Source organism: Ixodes scapularis, unplaced genomic scaffold, assembly GCF_016920785.2.
Source record: "Ixodes scapularis isolate PalLabHiFi unplaced genomic scaffold, ASM1692078v2 PGA_scaffold0__279_contigs__length_252992795, whole genome shotgun sequence".
NCBI classification, from domain to species: Eukaryota; Metazoa; Arthropoda; class Arachnida; order Ixodida; family Ixodidae; genus Ixodes; species Ixodes scapularis.
This window is the reverse complement of record NW_024609835.1, coordinates 249311137-249334885: the sequence shown is the minus strand read 5'-3', so window position 1 is coordinate 249334885 and position 23749 is coordinate 249311137. Positions and strand designations below refer to the sequence as shown.

Below are 23749 nucleotides of genomic sequence, written 5' to 3'. Positions count from 1 at the left end.
CTCTACCTGGGCCTCGAGACCGTAAATCGTCGACGCGCCACCAAGTGGCAACGCTCGTAACCACAACATTCACGCCATAGCCTTTCCCGACCGGCACAAGTGACGTCACGAATGCGCCCAATATCCCAAGACGCATCGCGCTCTCCGATGGCCGATTTTTGAGCGCGCGCCCAATCGGGCCCATCAGGGTGAAAAATATAGCCATCCGTTCAAAATACAAACGCGCGATTATGATTTATGAATATCATTGATCATATTGAACCTATTTCTGACCATAATAGGTGTATTTCAAGTTTCGCTTCAGTATCCCTTTAAACCTGGGTTCCTTAAAGGGCTACTCCACCGATTTTTTCACTGTCTCCGATTTGCTTGTAATTTTGCTAAACTAACCAACAAACATCGCAAAAATAGTATCCCAAATATTAGGTCAAAATATTGTTTCTCCGCGAAGTTATTGAATTTACAGTTTTGGTCCTCACCGTGTGTTTCAAGCTCGAAGTCTCTACTGGCAACAATGAAAAAGTGACGTCAGTGGAAGGCAGGGGTTCACTCTTTGGGCTGTAGATTTTGTTTTAAACTGATTCGAAGCAGTTTCATGGTGTCAAATGAATGCTTGGGAAGCTCGCTGCAGTACCCGCGCTCCAGCACGCAACAAATGATTGGCATATTCTATTTTTTGGCTGCTTGCTCGACTGGCAAGCCTGCCTGCCACTGACGTCACGGCCCTGAAAAGCGCGCGTATATTTGAATGTTGGTTTTTGCATCATTTTCATTTGCCCATTTCGCAATAACTATTATGAATTTCGCGATTCTAAATAGCATACCGGAGAGAGTAAAGGCCGGGGAGTCAGAAAATATAGTTAGTTGAGGTAGCTAAAAAAATCGGTGGAGTACCCCTTTAAAGGCCCGTTCACACTCTTGCGACCTCTTAAACCTGGGTTCCTTAAAGGCCCGTTCACACTCTTGCGACCGAGTACGACTGAGAGAGACGAGATCTCTTACAACTTCTTAAATGTTTCTAGAATGAGGGAACACACTGACATTGTGGCGCCATCTATGCGGTGACCCTAGAACTGCATTTCACAAAAGCGAAGGTTTTGCGGGATTTCCGAGGTCAAATGTGCGTAATACCCATAGAAAGGCTCGTTTATAACATTGACAAAAGTTTTTCGAGCCAAAAGAGAAAGGATATTGCGCGAGAAATAAAACAAAATATGCCGGACCGCCGAGTTTACACTGCTTCCCAATAGGTGGCGCCAGTGTGTTCTCTGGTTTAAGAAGTTTTAAGGAACCCAGGTTTAAGAGGTCGCAAGCAGTCGCAAGAGTGTGAACGGGCCTTTAAACTTCTTAAACCAGGGAACACACTGGCGCCATCTATTGGGAAGCAGTGTAAACTCGGCGGTCCGGCCTATTTTTTTTTTTATTTCTCGCGCAATATCCTTTCTTTTTTGGCTCGAAAAACTTTTGTCAATGTTATAAACGAGCCTTTCTATGGGTATTACGCACATTTGACCTCGGAAATCCCGCAGAACCTTGGCTTTTGTGAAATGCAGTTCTAGGGTCACCGCATAGATGGCGCCACAATGTCAGTGTGTTCCCTCCACTGATCTCTATGACAATTGTCATTGAGATCAGTGGTTCCCTCATTCTAGAAACATTTAAGAAGTTGTAAGAGATCTCGTCGCTATCAGTCGTACTCGGTCGCAAGAGTGTGAACGGGCCTTAACTCTCGATGATTGAAAATATAGTACACGTGATGTTTCAATCACGCTCATCCAAAATGATGGTGGAAGAGTGCGACTAGCGGAACGATCGACATAATCCATACGCCAAGCGCCGAGGGCCGGGAATTTGCCGTCCGAGCGGTCACACTCTGTCCGAGCAAAACAGAGTTGAGCGGCGCATTCGTTTCTTACATCTTTTTACATGATGATCAAAACAACACGTGACCCTATTTTCAACCATAAAGAGTTACTACACTTCACTCTTACGCGCTTATTAGAACCATTTACGAACATAGACCTTTGATCAGAACGGTTTCTCGCTACCACCGCTAGGGGATTCTTTTCGGCTTCTGGCAACGTTGGCTTCTGGTTAGTCAAGAGAGCATGCCAAGCCCTATTTCCGAATCTGGTACACACCCTGGCACTGCCCGCGCCTCCCATTGACCAATCTCTCTACATATACGGCTCTGTGGCACAGAACATCTATCCATCCATCCACCAGGTACCGACCCTTCGGCGACACCAGCGGCCCTAGTGGAGCTTTCCGGCGTCTGCTCAAATATCTGAGGACATGGCACTCCGATGATGGAATTCGCTCTTTGCTTTTGTATGGTGAGAAGAAAATCCCGAAGAAAACGGCTGTATTTCGTCGATCCACGATGCTGGTCAATGGTTTTCTGTGCGCTGCTCGTGTGCCTGTGGCAGCTCACCGCTGCCGAAAGGACGTTGTGCGGTGACGTGGAGTGCTGGTACGGGGACTGCTCCGGTGACGGACGCTGCCTATGTTACCCCGGCTGGCAGGGGCCGGGATGTGAGCGCTGTGCCGGCCGTGTGAGGTAAATCCTGGCTCGGGCCCCGATCTCGCACGTCGCCACTGCTCGCCTGCTTGACCCCGCCTCGGTCGCTGCAAAAACGCGCTCGAGTGTGGGCCAGCGAGTCCCCCGTGTTCTGCGAGCGCTCATTGCTCGCTTTCTGCTCTGCGCGAGCTCACGGCGAGCTTGCACGGCGCTTCATACACCGTCGAGGTTGAGGTGAGCTCGTTCCACGGCGTAGGATTGATACTCTCTAGGCGAGGACACACAACACGGCGGACGCTGCGACGTAATATGGGCGCGCGCCGCCCGAGTTGCCTATGCCAACAGCGTCCCCGCCGGGCTCAACTACGAAAGAAACGTTTTTGTGGCACACGGGCGCTTTCCTAGGCGCCTCTGCAACGACCTCGACGGGTGCTGGCTCGAACGCTGCGAAAGATCGCTTCAATGCACTTATAAAGCTGTTTTTGCCGCTGTTGAAGCACGAAACTAGGGTCATTGACAAAGCTGTGCCTAAGCAGCAGCTATACATAACATGACGCATAAAAATACAAAACAATTTTAAAAACAAGCGTAAAAAAAAAAAAAAAAACGATTTTGGAAACAAGCATGGGAAGCTGGGCCCACGACGGGCTACACTACCCGCTTATCTAAAAGTCATCTGGTGCTTGCAACCATGGCGAGGAGAGCATTTTATCTGGCAGCTGCGTCACATACAATGTCCACATGTATCTTGCACTATGGATCGGTCTGAGCGTGCACCGTGAACACTGTTATCAAATATGAAAACCACGCATACGAGGCTCTGTTGTCACAATCACTCGGGGAGGTGAAGCATTCTTTTCAGTCGGTTGCTGGTCCCCGGCCTCTCTGGACACTGCGCAGAACATTTTGAGATGCATTAGAAACTGACTTATTTGAATAAGAAGAGTGGTTTACGCGCATAGAGAGCTGCAGTGCCCGTTTGGAGACGTCCCTTCCAAACGTGGGAGCAAGTGAGTGCCCGCCATAGGCCCGTTTTTCTCGGCCAGGCGCGCATCTGCAAGACATGACCGTGTAATTCTGGCATAAACTGACGCTTTAGTGTTGGCAAGACGCTACCATAAATGCCGCCTTCGTCATCCGATCTTGCACGAGTCATGGCCATGTACAAGCATCTCTCGGCATCTATACTTGCACGTGATTAAAAAGAACTTGCGTCAACAAATTAAGAGCATTGGCATTCTGTCAAAGCAATACATTCATTGCTTTCTATTTTTTGTTCTCCTCGTTTTCTTTTATGTGTGAATTTCGCATAACCGAAACACAACCTACTTGACTTTGCGCACCAGGTGCGCTGCTCGAAACTTGAGTAGTGTGTACGAGCGGCACGGAGGCATAGTGCCACAGCCCCGCTCTTCTGTCTAGGGGCCTGACGCTGAGCAAAGGTCCCGCAGCGCACATGCTTGCGCAACTAGATGCTTTCGGGAGAGTGCGCGCAGCTGTCAAAGAGTTGGCAGTGTTTGGAACGTCGGGCCCCAGTGAAACGGCAAGGCGCGTGGCCATCGTCCCTCGATCAAATTCACATTCCTTCCAAGTGCCGACAACCATCGTTGTGCAAAACATGTGCCACGAGCTCCACCGCCATTCGCTTCCCAGGGCCACACGAAGCACAGGCCTCGTGCATTGGCGCATTTGGCGCTATTTGTATGGCCTTTGTGCGAAGGGGCCTCGGACGCGTGCCGCGCCACTCGGAGGCCCCTGTGAACTTGTAAAAGTGCGGAGGCTGTGAGGCTGCGTGTCCTGACCAATTGGCAGAGCCAGAGCACCGCTTTGGCCACCAACTCCTCGCCGGCGGGGGCTCAGACATGTTCTGAGGACGAGCAGCCGACGACTGCACGCCACGCTTCCGGGGAAGGGGGCTGCCGTAGCGGCCACCCTAGGATTGAAGAGATTTTTGCAGTGCATATGAAGGGGTTTCTAGAAACACTTTTCCACTTCCAGTATGCCACGTTGTTAATGTTGACCAACAGCGTCTGCCCCTGTTAGTTTGCATGCAGGTGCCTAATTATTGGCGTCGTTTTTGGTGTTTCATAGAAATGAGTGCCTCTGTCAACTACCAGACTAAAAAAGTTGTAGCCGAGACGGGCCGCAAAAGGCCAGTTTTATTGCACTTTTTGAGAGTCGTCCCGGCGGCATTTATTTTGGCTGTCGGCGGGTCGACCTATTGGCGCAGTCTGCACTTGGAATAGAGTGGAGTACCGGAGGATGCTCCCTCAACATGCCAACTACTTGGGAGGACGCACGACGTGAAAGGACTCAAGCAACCTGGAAAACACTGCCTTTACTTATAGAAACAGATAGGTTGAAAGGGGAGATTTGGAGCGAAATGTATGTCACGTGCCCTGTTCCCTTAGTGCCTCTGACGCGCACCCCTCCACTTTTTGACGACAAGGGCATCCAGGTGGGGCAGCAGGTGTTTAACCTTTCCTAGTTCCCTAGGCAATCCAAACTTGCACGTGTCAACAAGGTCTTGAAATGTGTGTTTGGCGAGGGAATATCTAGTTGGAAAGAAATCTTTAACATGTTGGGAAACGTTGATACAACGGGAAATTCGGACGCCATCGGGAAAATGTGTTGCTCTTTGCTCTCTTTCGTAGGTTGCATGTGCAGTGAGCCTGGGCCGTTTTTGAAATGTATCGCCATCTGTGAAAGACTCGTTCACTCAGACTCAGTCAATTCTTTTTCACTCTCGAGTCATCCACAAAAAGGGAAACGGAAACGACGCTCGTGCGTGGAAACGCAAATGCTTGTATGTTGAATAAAAGAGCCTTATTTATTTATACACTTAAACTGTGTCGTAGTGTTAAAAATATGTTCCAGTTGCTGGCTTCTTACAATACACGGCAGAATTATTGGTAGTCTTGCGGATGTGGCAACAACGGCAGCAGTTCTCAACAATTGGAATTCTTTAAGAGCAGTCGTCTCGCTAATCGTCTCTCGAACGTCGTACCACCGACTCAATCGGTTTGATTTTGGGCCGGCTACCGTAATTTAGAGGACCCGATTAAAAGTTGAAAAAAAAAAGTATGAATTAGTATGTTGCATACAAATATTAGCCAGTCTATTGGTTTGGGTTGGCCGATGGTATGAACTGTCCAAACTTGATAGGGTCTAGCCAACGTTACTAAAACACTCTATTGGGAAACTCACCTTTGAAACCTGGACTGCTGGCGTCCACCGAGGCCAAACTAAATATAACGGCGCCACCCTTTAGCTGCTGTGAGTACCGAAACTACCAGACTCGAGGTGCCAAGGTGGGGGTTGAATCTTTTTTCTTTACTGGGGTTATCATGAGCTTTCAGAAAGCATATCTTTGCATAAAAACAAGTGGAAAAGGCTTTTTTTATATGAACTTTTATTGGAGATTAGTACGGAATGACAGGAGCATGATGTTTTATGAAATTTTAGTTTACAAGGTTTTGCGGCACAAGTAATATTATTTTTATAGAACAATGTCTCACCGGTGATTTCAGATAGCGCGTGTTGACCTGGGCATGTCCTAGCTTGGGAGACCGGGGTTGGCAGCCCCTTGCACAATTCGGCACCAAAATGGCCAATCGGAGCCAAAATTGAAGTGTAATAGCAAACGCTATCTCGTGCAATATTCTAGCTACTGTGAGGTGGCCCTGCATGAAGGGGCCGCCGGCCCTTGCGCGACTCGACATGCACCAATATGTGCAGCTGTGCAGTTCTCGGAGTGGCCGCTGCTGGAGAAATGGCGGCATTGCGATCGCCATTAGTTCTGTTCTCGAATACTGATCGGAGACACTTTCTTAATGCAGGCTTTCATGACAGTTTCCCAATTGAGTGTCCTAGTAACGTTGGGCCTAGCGAACATGGACTGTCCAAGACTTGAATGGGTGACTGCCCCCGAATCTAATACTACTGGGGTGCACGAGTTGTTTGGACCCCTAAGCCGTCTGTGGAAGCCAATGGGAGCTTGGCGGGGGCCCCCCGGGAGTGGTGCCTTCCCGCAGCTGGTCCCCACCCCTGCCCGATCTGGATGAGCGTCGTGCTGGCGTGTAAAGACCCCAGGCTAGCGGTTGTACTGCTCTGGCTCTCACCTACACAGAGTGGCTCACTGTGCCTGTCTGAATGTACATTGCAGGCTGACGGAGCCCAGCGGCGTGATCAGCACCGGGGTAGGCAACTACAGCAAGGACATGAAGTGCACCTGGCTGGTGGAGAGCGGCTTGCCCAACGCCACCATCCGGCTGGAGTTCTCCCACTTCGAGACGGAGTGCGGCTGGGACCACTTGTATGTGTATGACGGGGACTCCATGTTCGCACCCATGGTGGCCGCCTACAGGCAAGGCTCACTTCTTCCCAATCTCTTTCTGAGACTTCCTTAGACCTTGGGCTAGCTGTGCTCATATGAAAACTTTTGTAAGGCTCCACGTTAAATTTGTTTCTATTCACGTTCGACGAAAGGGACATTAGACCCGGCATCTTTAGGTTAGACGCTTCTCCGAGTGCTGGGAGTTTTTTTATGTTTGGTATGTTTGTCGGTCCTCCAAGCGGCAGTTCGTGACGAACCTAGAATGTCGTCCAGCTCGTCGGTCGCTCGTAAACTTTCAACTGGCTGCGCGCCTTCTGTGCCGAGTTGCGCGAGTGCGTCAGTGATCCTTCTGCGAACAAGGCTTACCGAATGCCTCGAGCAGTAGACGCCGTCCAATGCCTGCTTCGGAGGATGTCGCCAAACTAAAGCATTCCTGCCAGATTGATAGAAAAGAAAAAAAAAAAAAAGACTCAAGGACAAGTACAAGGACAGTCTTCTGATTGTACTTGGTTGCTCTGGTTTGTGCATTCTGACCACGCACCGACTCACCCCGCTACACACCTTGCTAGATTGTCTTTACGACGTGACGACTGTTGCCATTTTGTAAGGTTGGGAAGGAAAGTTGCAAAACCTGACCACATACAAATGTCAGCCTAGAAGGCTTGCCCGACCCAGCTGGTTAGACGCGACCTGAATGTAGGCCGAGGAGAAAGTGCTGTGGGAAGCTCCATTGGAGGTGTAAAAGGGTATTCACTTGGGCTTGTTAAGGATACATTTCAGGATTAAAAGCGCTAAAGAACGAGGACCGGTAAAAGAAGACAGACAGTAGAGCGCACTTGCAAAGAAAAAACATATATGCCTTATCATCAGCCCTCTACGTCATGTAAATACATTGTCCAATAATCTACATAAAATCTTTCTAGCTTGAGCTAACAAAGGACTGTAGATATGCCACCTTTCAGTCGTACAATGCTATTGATGGGGTGCTAATGCACGTGTCGCCTTCGCACCTCTTTATGAAAAACGCCTCCGAAATTTTCCTAGTCATTTGGTTGAGGGTTTCTGCTCAGGATGAAAATTTCCTGAAGCTTTGTAGCAGGATGACAGTTTCCTGAAGCAGCATACCGCTAGATTACCCGAGGGGCGAAGACCTTACTACCAGTGCGTGTTCCCTTAGTCTGTCATCTACGCACCTTCCGGTTTGTCCTATGTAAACCGTCCCACCCGTCAAAGGTATTCTATACACCACCCCTTCCTTGCACACCACTCCATTGGAGGTACCAGACCTACTCTAAACTCTTGTCTCTGCAAAGTTGCGGCGTCCTCGTGTCAGCTCTGGTGGGATGGGCCAACGTTTCCAACTTCTCTGGTGGTGTGCACAATGGGTGAGGAGCTCATTTCACAGTGAGGTCCTCACCATGGAGACCTGTGCACACCACCTAACTTGGAAAAGCACCCTCGAGGCTTCCCCCAAGCAGACTGGGGGAATGCACCCGGTGGTGCTCGTGGCGGAGCAAATTATCTGTGTGCCGCTAACGCCCGCTTCTCCTTTGCAGTGGCCTGCTCCTGTCAAAAGCAAGTTCGTCCCGGCTACCAGAAATTGTCACTCACTCTGGGAGTGCCTTTGTACATTTCTACAGCGACGCCGTGTACAACATGAGTGGATTTAACTTAACTTACAGGTAAGCGCATGCTTGGCTGTCTTGGGCTGTCATTTTAGGAGCTTGTGGCTTTTACTTGGGTTAGAGCTCCCCTCCGTTTGCAACTTTTGGCTCCCTGCCGTCCCCCGAGTGATGCGAGCTGTTGCCACGGTGGGCGTTCCTAAAAGCCTTCTCGCTTTGCTCTCTGCGGACCGATGTCCCCACTTGCTGCCCTTTCCGTAGGCATGCTGTGAAAAGGCTGTGAGACCTCTCTCGCTTCCCCTAGGCGATGCTTTTGAGCGGGCGTCACCAGGAAGCATACTGGGGATGCATGTATCTGCCCCGGCGGCGGTTGTGTGAAGGGAGAAATGGCTTTCAGGGTGGACGGCTGCCCCCGCGGCTGCTCTGGGCGGGGCACCTGTGTCGGGGGCGTCTGCCACTGCCCGTCGGGGTGGACGGGCGAGGACTGCGGCCGGGCCCCCTGCCGGGACTGCGTCTGCGACGGAGGTAACTCTTTCCTGCGCTTTGGGACCACACTCTGCTGGCGTCTTCTTTGGCCGACGTCTCCGCCGTAGCATTTCCTCGACGCGCAATCATTTGCCTTTTTATGATCCCTTCTTTTTGTCGCTATACTTGGTAGACCTCTGCGGCGTCCTCGGGGTTTGAGGGCCTTTGAAATGAACGGGGGTCCATCCATGTCGCTGCCCACCGCTCCGCCAGTAGGAAGATGTGTTGCTCTTTGAGAGGCTGCTTTCCTATGTAGTAGCTTTCGGAGGGTTTCGTGCAGAAGTAATGTCCTCATAAACGTTGAATGCTAAAGTGATTTCCTCACTCTAAATTTGGTAGAAAGCATTTCCCCACCAAATTTTGATAGATCTCTTGACATAAGCGTGTATGGAAACTAAGGAACATTCCTTTCAGACAGCACTTCAACGTTTCCAGAATGGCCCGCTAGTGGGCCAACCGTAGTCCAGTCCTTCCTCTAGGATTCACTCTTTTCAAGTAGTCAGTGAACAATTACTTCTTAGTGCCTAGTATTATATTAGAAAACATTCACAGGGGTTTCTACCGCTTCTGTTCTCTTCTGTGCTGCGCTGAGCAGAGTAGATGGAGGGCTGCAGCGACACAAGAACAGCAAATGGTGCAGGACCCCTACTATCACTCACGAGAGGCATGTCCTTTAGCACATCTACAATTATTTTGCTCAAAGCAAAGCTCCTAAAGCGAATATCCTGAAGCACACGGACTAAAAGCAACTCTAAAGCAGATCTTTCAACAATGAAACTATCAATCGCAGAATACTTAATGGGGTCGTTGGCAGTTTTTTTTGCCTAGGTTATCCTTTTCCGAGGTTTGCCAGGGGCCATTCGGCATGTTTTCCTGCTCGTTTTAATTTAAACAATTGTCAATTTGATTCAAGTGCCATTCCATTTAATTCAAGTGCCATTCACTTTAACTCCAGCGCTACCTACCCAATTTAATCTTGTGGACAGTGAATTTAACCCACAATATATACAGGCATGTATTTGGCTTCATTAGCCGTGGTTTTTCTTACACTTTTCATAACTTAGAGAGTAATTGTTTATACAATTAGGTTTTGTCGGGGACAACTGATATTTTGATCAGTATTTCGAGTTACTAGGCTCACGATTGGTGAGGCTTAATAGACGATATGCGAAACTGCTTGGTGGTCTGGCAGCACTGTGCACGTGGCCATCTTGGCAGCGTCAAGTATCTTGAGGTTCGGTTTCTCACCATTTCCAAGGCATGGACACTCTGCCACTAAGCGCAATTCGGAAACTTCATTGTTTTCTGACTTCCGATCACCCAACATGGACAAAGGACTAGGCCGTCGTGTCTTTCATCTCTGAGGACACTTTTAATTCTTTTTTCAATGTGAATACGCATGAAATCATACTGCTTAGCAGTAGACTGCTCCATGCCAGTACATGCGACACAAAACTAGTTTTCTTTTTAGTTGTTACTGGTGAAAGTTTTTTTTTCTTTTTTTTTGGGGGGTGGAAATCTATCTGTTCTTCTAAAAGAAACTGCCCTGGGCAATATTTTTCAGGCATTGAAAAGAGCTCAAATCGGTTTCAGATAGCATTGACCTCAAGGAAAGTTGACAAATGTTGCACTATTAATGAAGATTTGTTCAACCCTGGCAGAGTAACTGCATTGACTTCGTCAAAACTATCTCCTGAGCTTCTTTGGACTAGACAAAATTTTAACCTATACTGCGACATAAATTGTGAAATGAAGTTGGTACCGCCTGTAATCGGTAAACGAAATGTTTTTTTTTACTATGAACAAAGGCTAGCGATGCGCTGATTGATGAAGCCGTTTCCGACGAGACAGTTTGCATGGTGCATGCGTGGCTGATTGTGCACTTCGTGTTTTCTTTGTCTGTTCTCACTTATAAACATTTAGTTGTGAGTCAGCGCTCATCCTTTGTTATGTGTTCCTTTTCTTAGTCTTCATTGTTACACGCTGTTACGCCTACATCCTGTTAAACTTCCACCAACTAGCCGAGCTCTCTACCCTGTTGAAGCTCATAATAAATCAATTGGTCGAATATTAGCTCAAAATAATGAAAAGAAAGGAAATGTCAATTAGCCCGAATTAAAGTCCCTCAAGTCGAGAGTAACTCTAAGCCAGTTGAAAGAGTAATAATAATGTGAATTGAGCTCATACTAGACCTGTAGCAAAACGTACAGTGCTACGACGACGGAGAATTTCGGGAACCCTCGGTACAGATGACGCGCTTTGTGCCTCTACGACTGCCTGTGAGTTGTGGCAGCTACCACCAGCAGTCGTCCGCCAGAACCATCCGCCGGAACGTCGTATCTGTGGCAGCGTAAACGCATCGCGAAGTGATTACGTCGTAACCTCCTTTCACGTCTTGCAGTGTCACCGAATCCACCCATTTCAACCGGGGCAGGGTGCGAATACATTCGCCAAAGCGTTGACAAACAAAGGAGAGGGATGAGAAAGAGGCAGCCTCGCAAGATAGCCAACGCAACACCCTCTCGGCTGCTCGAAAGTTGTTGCCTTGGTAACCTACGCCTGCTTGCGTATGCCAGGTGGTAGTGGGAGGAAAGACGACGGGATTAGTCACTTGGGCTTTGGGTATTTTTGCAAAGGGTCTATTGGTGGTGTAAAAACTCAAAGTAATTGGAGAGTCGTATTGAGTTGATGGTAACTCGAAGTAATCAAGATAGTAATAACATCAATCGAGGTTATAACAAATCAGTTGGTTGAAGCTCGAAGTAATCCAGTCATCAATATGTTAGTTCAAGCAAATTAGAGGTCTTTGGGTCAAAAGCAACAAAGTAATCAAAAGAGTAATCATAATGGGACTCGAGCTCATAATTAATGAGTTTATTTGCTCAAAGTAATCACGGGAGGTATCAATGTCAATTAGGCCAAGTCAAACTCCTTTGGGTCAATAGTAAGTGTAAGTAATCAAAGGAGTGATCATAATGGTAACTGACCTGAGAATAAATCACCTGGTTGTATAAAAACTCATAGTAATAATAATTAAAAGTGGGGGTTTTGCAAATTATACCGATATAAAGTCAAATAGGTCGCTAGTTGCTCAAAGTAATCAAGGTGTCAATTATTCTGCTATGAACTCAGTTGCATGAGTAATATATCGGGGGAAGATAAAAAGTAACCACTATGTTAATTGACTTAATTTAAAGTCTGGTGAATAGTAACACGGGTGATCATAGGAATAATCCACGTCTTATAGCTGAACCTTTATGTAGTCGCATTTGTAAATAATGATTAAAAGAAATGGGCTGAGTAATGGAAGTTTTGCTTGTATAAAGTACTTTATGTCAATACTAGTTATGGATAGATAGATATTTTATTGAGTGCCTGCCAACAGCCTAGTGGCAGCAGTACACTGTTGAAACGTCATAAACATGTACAGTAACGTCAAACAAAAACGTGAACCAAAAGGGCATCATAAATTTGTTGCAGGCGTGTGTTATAGGGCAGATGGACTGCACATTGGGATAAAAAGTGGCACTTGAATGTCTGCCTGGTCGGTACACAAAACTTTAGCGCCATCAACAGCTGCATGCAATCAACAGAACCACACAGAACTTGGCGCAGAAAATGCGTGTCTCCTGTAACTCTTCTATCGTGCTTCATACCAAGGTCAACAAGGAGGCAATTATACTTAACGACAACAGCCAATGTGCCTATCATGCTGCGACATCGCTATAGAGTTCCGTACCACAGGTGCCAACTCAAGACGTGATCGTGCACAATACGCTACATAACCATAAAGTAATCAAAAGGTCAAATGAGCTTTCGCCAACTTATTTTTTTGCAACAATTCCTCGGAGCAATTGAGAGAGTAATAAAGGAATGTCTGTTGAACTTTTATCATGTAAATTGTGTTACTAATAGGTCGATGTAATTAGGAGAGCAAGTCATACATTAACTAAGCTTTGAATAAAGTCACATGTACCAATAGTAGTGCAAAGTAATCGAGAGAGTAACCACAAATTGCAGTTGTACTTGTATCATCTGAATTGTATCAATAATGGGTCGAAGTAATGAGAAAGAGTAAACAAAATGTCAGTTCAGCTAAAATAAAGCCGAGTGCACCACCAAAGCCTCGCGGTTACCGAAATAGTAATCAACATGTCAATTAAGCCTTACCAATCACGCGACTAGTAACTCCAAATAATCGGAATAGTGATAAAATTATCAGTTGTCTCCAATAAAATCTAAATTTAAAACAATTACTCCAAGCTATCAAAAATGCAAGCAAAACATGGTCACTGAAGACAAATAAATGCACGCACATATTGCGGATTAAATTCACTGACCTCGGGATTAAATTGGGCAGTGCTGGGATTAAATTGGGTGGCGCTTAAAGTAAATTGGATGGCACCTGAATTAAATTGATCATTGTTTAGATTAAAAGGAGAGGGAAAACCTGTAGACTCTATACCAAAGGATTTTCTAAAATCAAGCCGAAAGAGGACTTCAATGCGGGGCCCCAGCACACAGCTGGGGCCCCGCATTGGAGCCCCAGCTGTGTGCTGGCCAGAGGCTCTCTCGAGCCCGGTGGGGGTGTGTTGGACAGACTTGCCTGGAATGCTCTGGTCATCCTAAATACTTTTAGAAGAACTAACTCAGATTATTCAAGTACTTTCACGTGTACTCTTACACTTTTTGCGAGTAACCTACGGTCACTTGTTAAGGCTTCTGCCCTTTTATTTATGTGAGAGAGGACAGTCCGGAAAATAACCAACTCGGCGAAGGTGTGCAGTTGGTCTCATATTTTTGGACGGTCCCGTTCTTGTGTGGAAAGGAGCAAGCTGTGGAAGTGGAATTTCAAGAAACGATCAATATGCGAGCAAGGAGACGGTTTCATGCTTGCTCATTGTGTAGTTACTCTGGAAGACTCGAGAGTAGCGAGGAGTTTAGTGGGGTTGATGAGCAAGTGGAAGGATTGTGGGCATCTTGCAGGGGACTGCAGCGTGGTGGAAGGTGGTGCCCTGTACGAGCTGGTGCCCACCAGGGGCTGGGTGCAGGGCCGTGCCTTGCACGGGGCCCTGGTCGTGGGCGACTCCATGTGGGTGGTGGGTGGCGAGGGCCTCACGCGGCTGGACCAGCAGATCGCCAGGTGGGTTCAGGGCAGCCACTTTGGGCCAGCAGTCATCTTCCAATCAACAGGCTAGCTTTTAAGAAGATTTTAAAAACAAATTCCAACTCCCCCTCAGATTGATGCTTTTATGCACTCAAAATAATGAGATAAATTTGAACTCAGTTTCACCGGGCATCTTCAAAAATTATAAGTGCAAAAAGGGATAGTAATTTAAAGTGTATTTTGTTTAGGATGCCTCCAAGTTTGTTGCTGGTGTGCCAGCAATAACGCTGTGCAACCGTTGTTCTGTTTCTAGAGAAAAACAAACTCTTCAGTACTCCAATGTAGCATATACAGTATAACCTCGTTACAGCAGATCTGGTTACAGCAAACGTGCGGTTACAACATACCGATTTGTAAAGTTTGGTTGGTCTTCCTGTCTGTGCCATCGAGCCAACCTTTTACAGGTCATAACACACATTCGGACTCTATTAGGGAAATTAATTTTGATGCTGCTGCTTGAAGCATGGGAAGGATCTTGCCCACCTTCCAGTCCACCACTCCGGTTGAGATTGCTGAAAACAAAAAGAATGGTTGTGGCACTCTTATATTTTTGAGTTGATGCCATCTGCACCTGCAGATGAGTTGTTAAACTTAAATTGCTTTTAGGACACCATTAGATTCAAAGCTAATCTTGGGAAGTAATAAATAAGAAAATAAAGGGAGCTCAGCAGCTGGCTTTTGCATGAAAACAGGAGGATGGGTTTGTGGCGGTCAAAAGACCCAACAGATGTCCGCAAAACAGCAACATTGCGGACAAGCATCAGTGTGCCTTTGCAAGTGAGAAAGACCACTGGGTGCATGAACACGCGCATCCCGAGGCTGGCGCTCTGACCAACCGCCGTGCCCATTCCAACTGATCTCGGCGCTCGGTCAGCTAGCTAGCTCCCAATTTGAAATGATGACTAAATAGGTTTTTATGCGAAAGCATTAACTGTTCCATAGAGCGAGCCGAAGTCATCAGTTTGACGTGGGAAAAGGGCACCTAGTTTCCCTGATCCCAGAAGTCCTATTGGCCGCTGCGCAATTCAGTTTCAACGACTGCCTCCAGATGGCGCTGCGTGTCCGTCCCGCCAGTGCGCCGATAAAACTAACCGCCGCGACCCCATGCCACTACGGGCCCCGCGCCAATTAAATTGGACACGTTGGCGCACGCTCAAAAGCTTCTGCTCGTCTCGCCGCCGACCAACATGCCGTCGCCTCCATCATCCACATCATCGGCGGTGCTTCTGCTCGTCTCACCGACGACGAACATGGCGCTGCCTCTAGCATCCACATCGTCAGACATTCATGCTTTCGCATTTACAACTCATTAGAAGTGCTCATGTGTCTTCCGACTTTTTTAATTTATTTAAGTAGGATGAAGGTCTACGTGTTTTCTGCACTACAGGCTCATTGCTTGAGGGTTTGGGAATGGGATAGTTTTTCTCATCACATAATATTACGGGCTTTGATTGGCTGAATAATTTTACAAAATTGCTCTGGATTGCTATGCAACATAAATGTGAAGAAAATAAAAGTGCGTTTGGCTTTATGTTTCCAACACAGCGTGTTATTCAAGCACGCTGATGAAAACAACAGTGATGAATTTGGATTCCCTGAAAAAGTGCCCACTTGGTACAAGCACCCACTGTTAACATTTTCCGATGAATTCTACAGGCTATATGTGAACGGTTAAGCACCGACCCCCTCCATAGCTCCGGCATCAGCTGAATATAATCGCCTTGTGGCAGTGATGACGGGAGTATCGTGTGAAAATAAATGTGCCTTCAAAGCTCTTTATCGGGCGCCATCTTGGTTTTTACAGATTTGACTTGACAACCGTCTAGATTAACCCATCTGCTTCCCCAGTATTGTATGCTAGATGCTCCATTTTGTTTTTAAAAAATAACTTTTCAACAGAATGTTTTTGAAAAGATAGTAAGAAACCACCTTTGAATGTTATCATAGTGTTTTCTTTACCTTTGTGAAATGGGAAAGTTGTCACTGAAATGAGGCGCACGGATTATTTCATGATCGGCGAATATATGTAAATGAGGGCATGCTTTGAGGATGTGAAGCAAGTACAAGATGAAAGATGTCTGGTCAGGGAAGAGACAAGTTTGTGAGAAACTAAATGACCAAGTCGCTTTTTCTATTATGTTTGGACATAGTAAGCGTCGGATCGGATGGGGTTATTGCGGGAGAGTGACTGAGCAGAAAAAATGAAAGCTGTTTACAACTTCCTGTAACGCCGAATTAGAGCGCAGCTCTTGAGGAGGAGGAGGGGAAGGGTACTGAGGGGAAGGTATAACCCTCCTCTCTCCTCCTCACCTCCTCATCCTGTCTGCTACTCCTCCTTCCGAGCGGTGTAGCCGTCGCCTCACAAGAATCACGTGACCTCACGAGGGTCACGTGACCCCCGTGAGGTCGCATGACGATGACGTCATTAGTGATGTCACTAGTGACGTCACATGTGACGTCGTCGTCGTCACTGATGACGTCGTCAGTGACGTCACTGGTGACTGCATCGGCATTGTCAGTGATGACGTCATCAGTGACACCACTGATGGCATCATCGTCACTGATGACGTCATCAGTGACACCACTGATGGCGTCATCGTCACTGATGACGTCATCAGTGACGTCGCGTGTACCACAATGCATCGCGCGGTTATGCCGACGAGACGCCGACGCCGCTTAAACCGGAAATGGGCGCCTAAAAGCTTTGCTCTAAAATGGGAGCGTGCTGGTACAGTTATTCAGCGGTGAGCTTTGTGAAATTGAGCAATAAAAGAACAATCTGGTATGCGGTAACAAGCACCAAGGATAATGGATGGGTAGGAAGCATTACAAGATATAAAAAGCACTGCAGGTTGCAGCTCTAGGGGTGCCTTCGCCACGCTTGTTTGCACAATTGTGCTTAGAGATATTAAAAAGACTACAATTGTATTTCACAAATAGATGAATTTAACCATTCAGAGGTATTAATGAGACTGTCAAGTGAATCAGGGAGAATATTTGTAATAAAAGAGAAATAAGTCTGGCAGGAATGTTTTCCAATAGATTTGAAGAGCGTGGAACAGCCATTTGTGCATCCTTATCATGGCAGAGCCTCGAGTGATTGCTTACCGAAGCAGATGCTTTCAAGCAGTGCGTGCGAGTAATCTTGGGAAATTCTTTTTTAGCACATAAAACAACTTGCTCCCTGACTTATAATAATGAGGGGCATATTTTTGTTACGCTTTCCAATCCTATGGACTCGCTCGACGTATGTTGGCTAGAGGGATACGTCGAGCTATGCACTCTCAATTATTAGGCTCTCTGATGGCGTTGATTATCCGTGTTTCCCCAAAAAGTCAGATTTGTTGGACGAGCCTTGTCTTGGGACAATCTGGCTGGAGTGATCGTAACTATAGATGTCTATATTTGTTGGCCATATCTTTATCATGCTCTGACAGATGTGAGAAAAAGTGATGCTCTCCCAGATGTTGCGCCCATTGCAGACGTGCCGCCGATTAGGAGGGAAAATATCAAGATGGAAAATGTGAGACGAAAAATAATTAAGAAAAGTTTAACGGGGCGTGCCTACAAGCGTAAAACAAGTGTACGTTTAACATTATGCGACGAGAATGTCTTGATGTAGCCAGGCTTTTCTTATAGTAATCACGCAGTCTATAACATTCTCGACGGGAACGAGCAATACGTTACAAGATGTAAGTAGGACATTTGAGATGCGAAAGATACAATGAGGGCTGGTGGTGATGGAACCCCGTGCGTGGGTGCCGAGCCCGATGCTGACCATGCACGAGTAAAAGAAGATATTGCGGGTGATTTCGTCGGCTTCGACGCGACAAGGATGTTACGGTTGACGCAAGGTGACGTTTTAGAGCGCAGCTCTTAGGGGCCCGTTTCCGGCTTGAGCGGCGTCGCCGTCGGCGTCGCCGTCGGCGTCGGCGTCGGCGTAACCGCGCAGTGCATCATGGGAAATGTCCCATAATGCACCGCGCGAGCCCCCCACCGGGGTCACGTGACCTCGTGGGGGGCACGTGACCCCACTGAGGTCACGTGACCCCGGTGCATCATGGGAAATGTCCCATAATGCACCGCGTGAGCCCCCCACCGGGGTCACGTGACCTCGGGGGGGCACGTGACCCCCCCGAAATCACGTGACTCCCCTGAGGTCACGTGACCCCTGCCGATGTCGCGTGACCCCCAATGACGTCATCGTCACTGATGACGTCACCGGCATCCACATCGTCACCGTCATCATCACTGATGACGTCACCGGCATCCACATCGTCATCATCACTGATGACGTCACCGGCATCCGCATCGTCATCGTCATCATCACTGATGACGTTACCGACATCCGCATCGTCATCGTCATCATCACTGATGACGTCATCAGTGACGTCACTGATGTCGTCACCGGCATCCACATCGCCATCGTCATCGTCACTGATGACGTCACCGGCATCCGCATCGTCATCGTCATCATCACTGATGACGTCACCGGCATCCGCATCGTCATCGTCATCATCACTGATGACGTCATCAGCGACGTCACTGATGACGTCACCAACATTCGCATCGTCATCGTCATCATCACTGGTGAAATCATCAGTGACGTCACTAATGACGTCATCGGTACCCGCATCGTCGTCACTGATGACGTCATCAGTGACGTCAGTGATGACATCATCGGCATTGGGGGTCACGTGACCCCCAAGGTCACGTGACCCCCCAAGTTCACGTGACCCCCCCTGGTTAGTTTAACCCCCCCCCAGTGCCCTTCCCTTCTCCTCCTCAAGAGCTGCGCTCTAATTCGGCGTTACAGGGAGTTGTAAGCAGCTTTCACTTTTTAAAAGCTCTGGTTCCAGTTAGAAAGCAGCTTTGAGGTAATGGACGCTTTCCAAGTGATCTTTCGTTGGACGACAGTTTCTTAGAAAAAGTGACAGCTTATTCGTGTGTCACCGCGACTAACGTGTCATTGTTTGCCCATCTGATGCTGATTTCATGACAAGAAACCCTCTCGCGTGTCTTGATTGTAGCGGGATTCAACTGTATTGCAACACGCTTCGCCAAGCGAATGCGTGCGTGGCCGGATGGGTACCGTGCTTGGCCGTCGCGTGTAGGCTCCAGGTTCGATGGCGGGCGGTGGACGCAGCTTTTTGTTATTTCTGTAAATGTCACGTTCTGGTAAATTGGAGAACCATGTTGCTTGTTCGAGGTCTGAATGTTCTTCTCTGATTGTTTTAGAAACCCATAACTAATACATAAGGGGCTCCGCGTGGCGAGCCGGAATCAGTCTTGCCCCAGCGCTCGATCCTGCTGTCACGCTGTGATCGACGGCTGCGACCGGCTTTCTCTATTTTGTTCTGGGCACAAGTTTGCCCCATTGAACATTTCTTTAATTTTGGTTGCCTCATCAATTGTTATTGGTGACAGTATTGTGAGAAACCAGTAAAGTGAGCATGACTGGATGGATGGATTGAATCTATGGTGCTGAAGAAGAGAACACGCCAGTGCTCGAATGAGCAGTCGGTCTGGGAGAGGGCGTGGTCACGAGAGCAGCCACACGTGGCACTGTGCAGTTGGTATATGGCAGAGTTGCCAGAACATGAACAAGTATTCAAAAGTTCTCAGCTTGGCCATATTTTGTATTCTTTGTATAATATATGTCTCTCGTTACTTACTCGGCAACCCTCAACGTTCCATCTGGTTGACTAGTACCTCTCAGAGGCATCATTTATCACTAATCAGGCATCATCATAAAACAAAGAAATGTGTCCCTTTACAGTTAAAAGATACCAGTATGCTAAGGCAACCTATGAGATATTGTAGAGAATGGAATTTTGAAGGGGATGCCCTCGCAGGTACGACTTTGGGCGCCACGAGTGGGAGACGGTGCAGCCCTCGACGCCCAGCGCCCCCCTGCACCGCTACGGACACTCTTTGGTGCTCTACCGGGTGGGTTGGCAGTCCCTGCATTCATCCCGCAGGCCTTCCTGGCCTTCCTCCGGGCTTTCGCCAGACCATCTAGTTCCAATCCAGGTTGCTTCGCGCCAGTTTCACGTACAGCCCTAACACTGTTTAGTGGCATTTCGAAGCACTCTGCTGGAGTTCAACAAGCGCAAGTAATCCTGTTTTCTGCTTGCATGTGTTCACGGGTGTGACACAGTTTTGTAGAAATGTACTTGCAAATGGCTCCCATTTAGTTAGCATATTCGGTGGGCAGAGGCAACAAAACTATTCCGACGCAACTATTGATTCGGACTACTTTGCTGCAGATTGCCGCCTCTTTTTTACCTGAAATGGTATGAATCCTCGATTGTTCTACTCTTTCTCCTGCGCATTCAGGGAATACTGCTAAGCTTTTGTGTACTAAATTAGATTTTCAGGCAGCTAGATGGAAATTCAATGGCAGAAAAAGTGAAGCAAATTAGGCGTTGAATGTTATGCAGTAAGAGGTCGTCGGGAAGTGTAAGCAAAATGTCACGAGGCATGCTGTCTTTATGAGTTGTAAATGATGCGCATATCATAGGAGAAAACTTTGCATAGTGCCAATTTAATATCTAGATCACGGGACTCCCAAACTTAAGTTTGCCGTTTATCTCGCGACTGGCCCGTGGCTGGCTGCGGTACTTCCAATGAAGCCCACCCTGCGGCTTGCTTCCAGCAAGCCTGCTGCTACCAGCGCAAAAATAAGTGCGCATAAAGAAACGCGTCGCAACGTGCACCAACCACCAAGATACCATAGAGAGGGGGACAAATGTGGCTCCTGAAGTCGTATCACTCGCTCGACATTGTAATCACCGTTCTTAGTCCGTGTAACTTCGTACGTTCCTGCACGTTCCCAGATATATTGTGCTTTGTGCAGTGGCGTACCAACTTGTTTTTGAGTGGGGGGGCAAACCAGACCCTCTCCCCCCCCCCCAAATCGAAAATTCGGCGCAACTTTTGTCCAACTTTTCTAAAGATTTGGCAATGATTCGGCAAAATTACAACGTTACCAGACTTAACATTGATATTTTGTTTTTTTAACGAAAAAAATTTTGTTTCTTCTTAAAATAAATACAACTTGTAGTGCCTATTGAAACAGTTATGACTAAGTAAGGTGATATTCTAGAAGATAATTGTATCGATGTCGCTTTTGTGTGTTTACTGGCAATTTTAGTGTTTGCTTGAAGAAAGTGGAGTGACAACGAGGTTGGGTAGTAGCCGGCGCAGTCACAAATCACACTACAAGAGCTTTGATTTTGAGGCTTCATCAGCGCACGCCTGCAAGTGTGTTTACATTATTAAAATAAAGGCAATCACTGCGTTCTTACTTTCTCTGGGAGTCGCCGTTTCGTGCGCGAAAACGGATGCAACCGTTGCTGAGCCAGAAGAGATAACAATATTGTAAATATGCATGTTTTTCGATTTGAGTCACTTGACGTCAGCTTTGCATGAAAGTGCGCGTTCCATATTCGCAACGTGCCGTTTTTAACCTTTAAAATTCCGGTTTCTGGTGTTAGGACACACACAGACGTTTAGGAAGATGGGGAGAGTTAGGAATGGTCGGATGTGCAACGTCGACCATGATAGTTCTGTGTTTAACGAATACTTTTCAACAGTGTTTACTAACGAGTGCTTGGACTCCGTCCTTACTCTCCCTGAAGAGCTTTACGAGCGCATGCATCCTATTAACGTTAACTCCGCCGGTATTAAAACATTGATTGACAAACTAAAACTTACTTCGTCCGCTGGAACCAATAACATCAACTCTAAACTTTAAAAGAAACACCAGTGTTATTTCTAGTGAGTATTTGAAACTCATCTTTATTCAGTCCTTATCTCAAAGCTGCCTTCCATTTGACCAAAAGGTGGGAAGGGTAATTCCCAGTCTTTAAACAGGGCAGCCGCTCTTCCGCATCTAATTATCGCCATATTTCTTTGACTTCAATTTCTTGCAAACTACTTGAGCATATCCTCTACTCCAATATCATGAGGCACCTATCATCCCATTTCTTCTCTTTAAACAACAGCACGGTTTTCAAAAGGTACCTTCCTGCGAAACACAGCTCTGCGACTTCATCCATGACTTGCACACTAACCTTGAATGTCACGTCCAGACTGACGCATTTTTTTTTCCAAACCGTTCGGCCGTGTTCTCCATCAACGCCTTCTTTCTAAGCTATCTTCTTTTTGCCTCGACCAATAACCGTTTGCATGGATTCGTGACTTTCTTTTTTCCCATGTACAGGTCAAGTCCATAATAATCATGAATCTTCATTAATAAATGTATCTTCTGGTGTTCCCCAAGGGTTCGTACTTGGGCCCTTACTCTTTTTAATATTTATTAATGACATTCACATTGGGCTGTCTTCAAAAATACGCTTTTTCGCCGACGACTGCGTCATCGATAACAAAGTAACTTGTGTGCAAAATAATAACCAGCTTCAGAAAGATCTAGATAAAATTAACAATTTGTGCAAAGAGTGGATTAAATCATTAAACAAGTATAAACGCAAACTAATCCACTTCACCAAGAAAAAAACCACTCTGTCATTTAATTACTTCTTGGACTCCGATCTGATTGAGACCGCTACTGTGTATAAACACCTTGGTGTAAGACTAACATCTGACCTTCCCTGGAATAACCACATTGAAGTCATTACTTCCGATTCATCTGGATCTCTTGGACTAAGCAAACGAAACTTAAAAAGCGCTCCACCCTTTGTCCGTAAGCTAACCTTTGACACGTACGTCAGACCAAAAATAGAATATGCTTCAACCATCTGGACTCCCCATCGACTGTACCTCATCAATACCCTATAGAGGCAGTTCAGAACAGAGCTGCTCGCTTCATTTCATCCACTTATGACTTTTCTTTCAGTGTCTCAGCGCTAAAAACTGAACTAACCATGTCCTTTTTGCAGCTTCGCAGGAAAGTCTCTCAGCTGTGCCTTATTCACAAAATTTACTACCATTTCCGACCTCAAAACCACTTTGTTATTACCCCCGACCGAACATCTTCTCGTCTTAACAACGTCTGCACCATCAAACACATTTCTGGCTCTACTAACGCTTTCAATTGGTCATTCCTTTCTCAAGCCATCAGCCACTGGAACAGTCCCCCATCCTCCATTGTCACCATCTTGGACCCTGCTGATTTATCCTCTGCAGTAAAACTACACCTTTCTTGGCCCATGTGATGGTGTGCGGGGCTAGGCAGATAGGTGAAAACCCTTACGCAGAGCGCCTGCCGGGCCAGACTTGTACGTAGTTCAACTACTTTACTCAAGTTACTGTAGTTTAACTACTTTTCTGGGTAGTTTAGTAACTTTTAATTACATTTATATTCTAGTAATTCGTAGTTTACTTTAACTACTTTTCCGAGTGACTTCCACTCAAATTACAAATTACTTTCTAATTTTAGTGGTTGTTTTGCCTATCAACAGAGAAAAGATGTCGGAAGTTCAGCTGATATTTGCAGAGGGGGAAGCATGCGGAGTAGAAAAGGGGGGGATGGGAAGGAAGAAAGTGATTTAGATAGTCCAAAAAACCCCAAAATTTTAACGAGCCCCCCCACTGCAACAACACCGCTACGAGGC

At 46.9% G+C, this 23749-nt stretch overlaps 1 protein-coding gene across 1 annotated transcript in view; it reads left to right on the top strand.

Moving 5' to 3' along the window:
* The first annotated feature begins 2226 nt into the window (after positions 1–2226).
* LOC8031121 (attractin-like protein 1) overlaps positions 2227–23749 on the top strand; it is a 119579-nt gene continuing 98056 nt past the window's right edge. The window contains exons 1-6 of the mRNA XM_040210364.3: positions 2227–2560; positions 6687–6887; positions 8414–8539; positions 8877–9004; positions 13991–14147; positions 20027–20120. Coding sequence (XP_040066298.2) covers positions 2307–2560; positions 6687–6887; positions 8414–8539; positions 8877–9004; positions 13991–14147; positions 20027–20120 — 960 coding nt within the window. The 5' untranslated portion in view covers positions 2227–2306. The remainder of the gene's footprint in view (positions 2561–6686; positions 6888–8413; positions 8540–8876; positions 9005–13990; positions 14148–20026; positions 20121–23749) is intronic.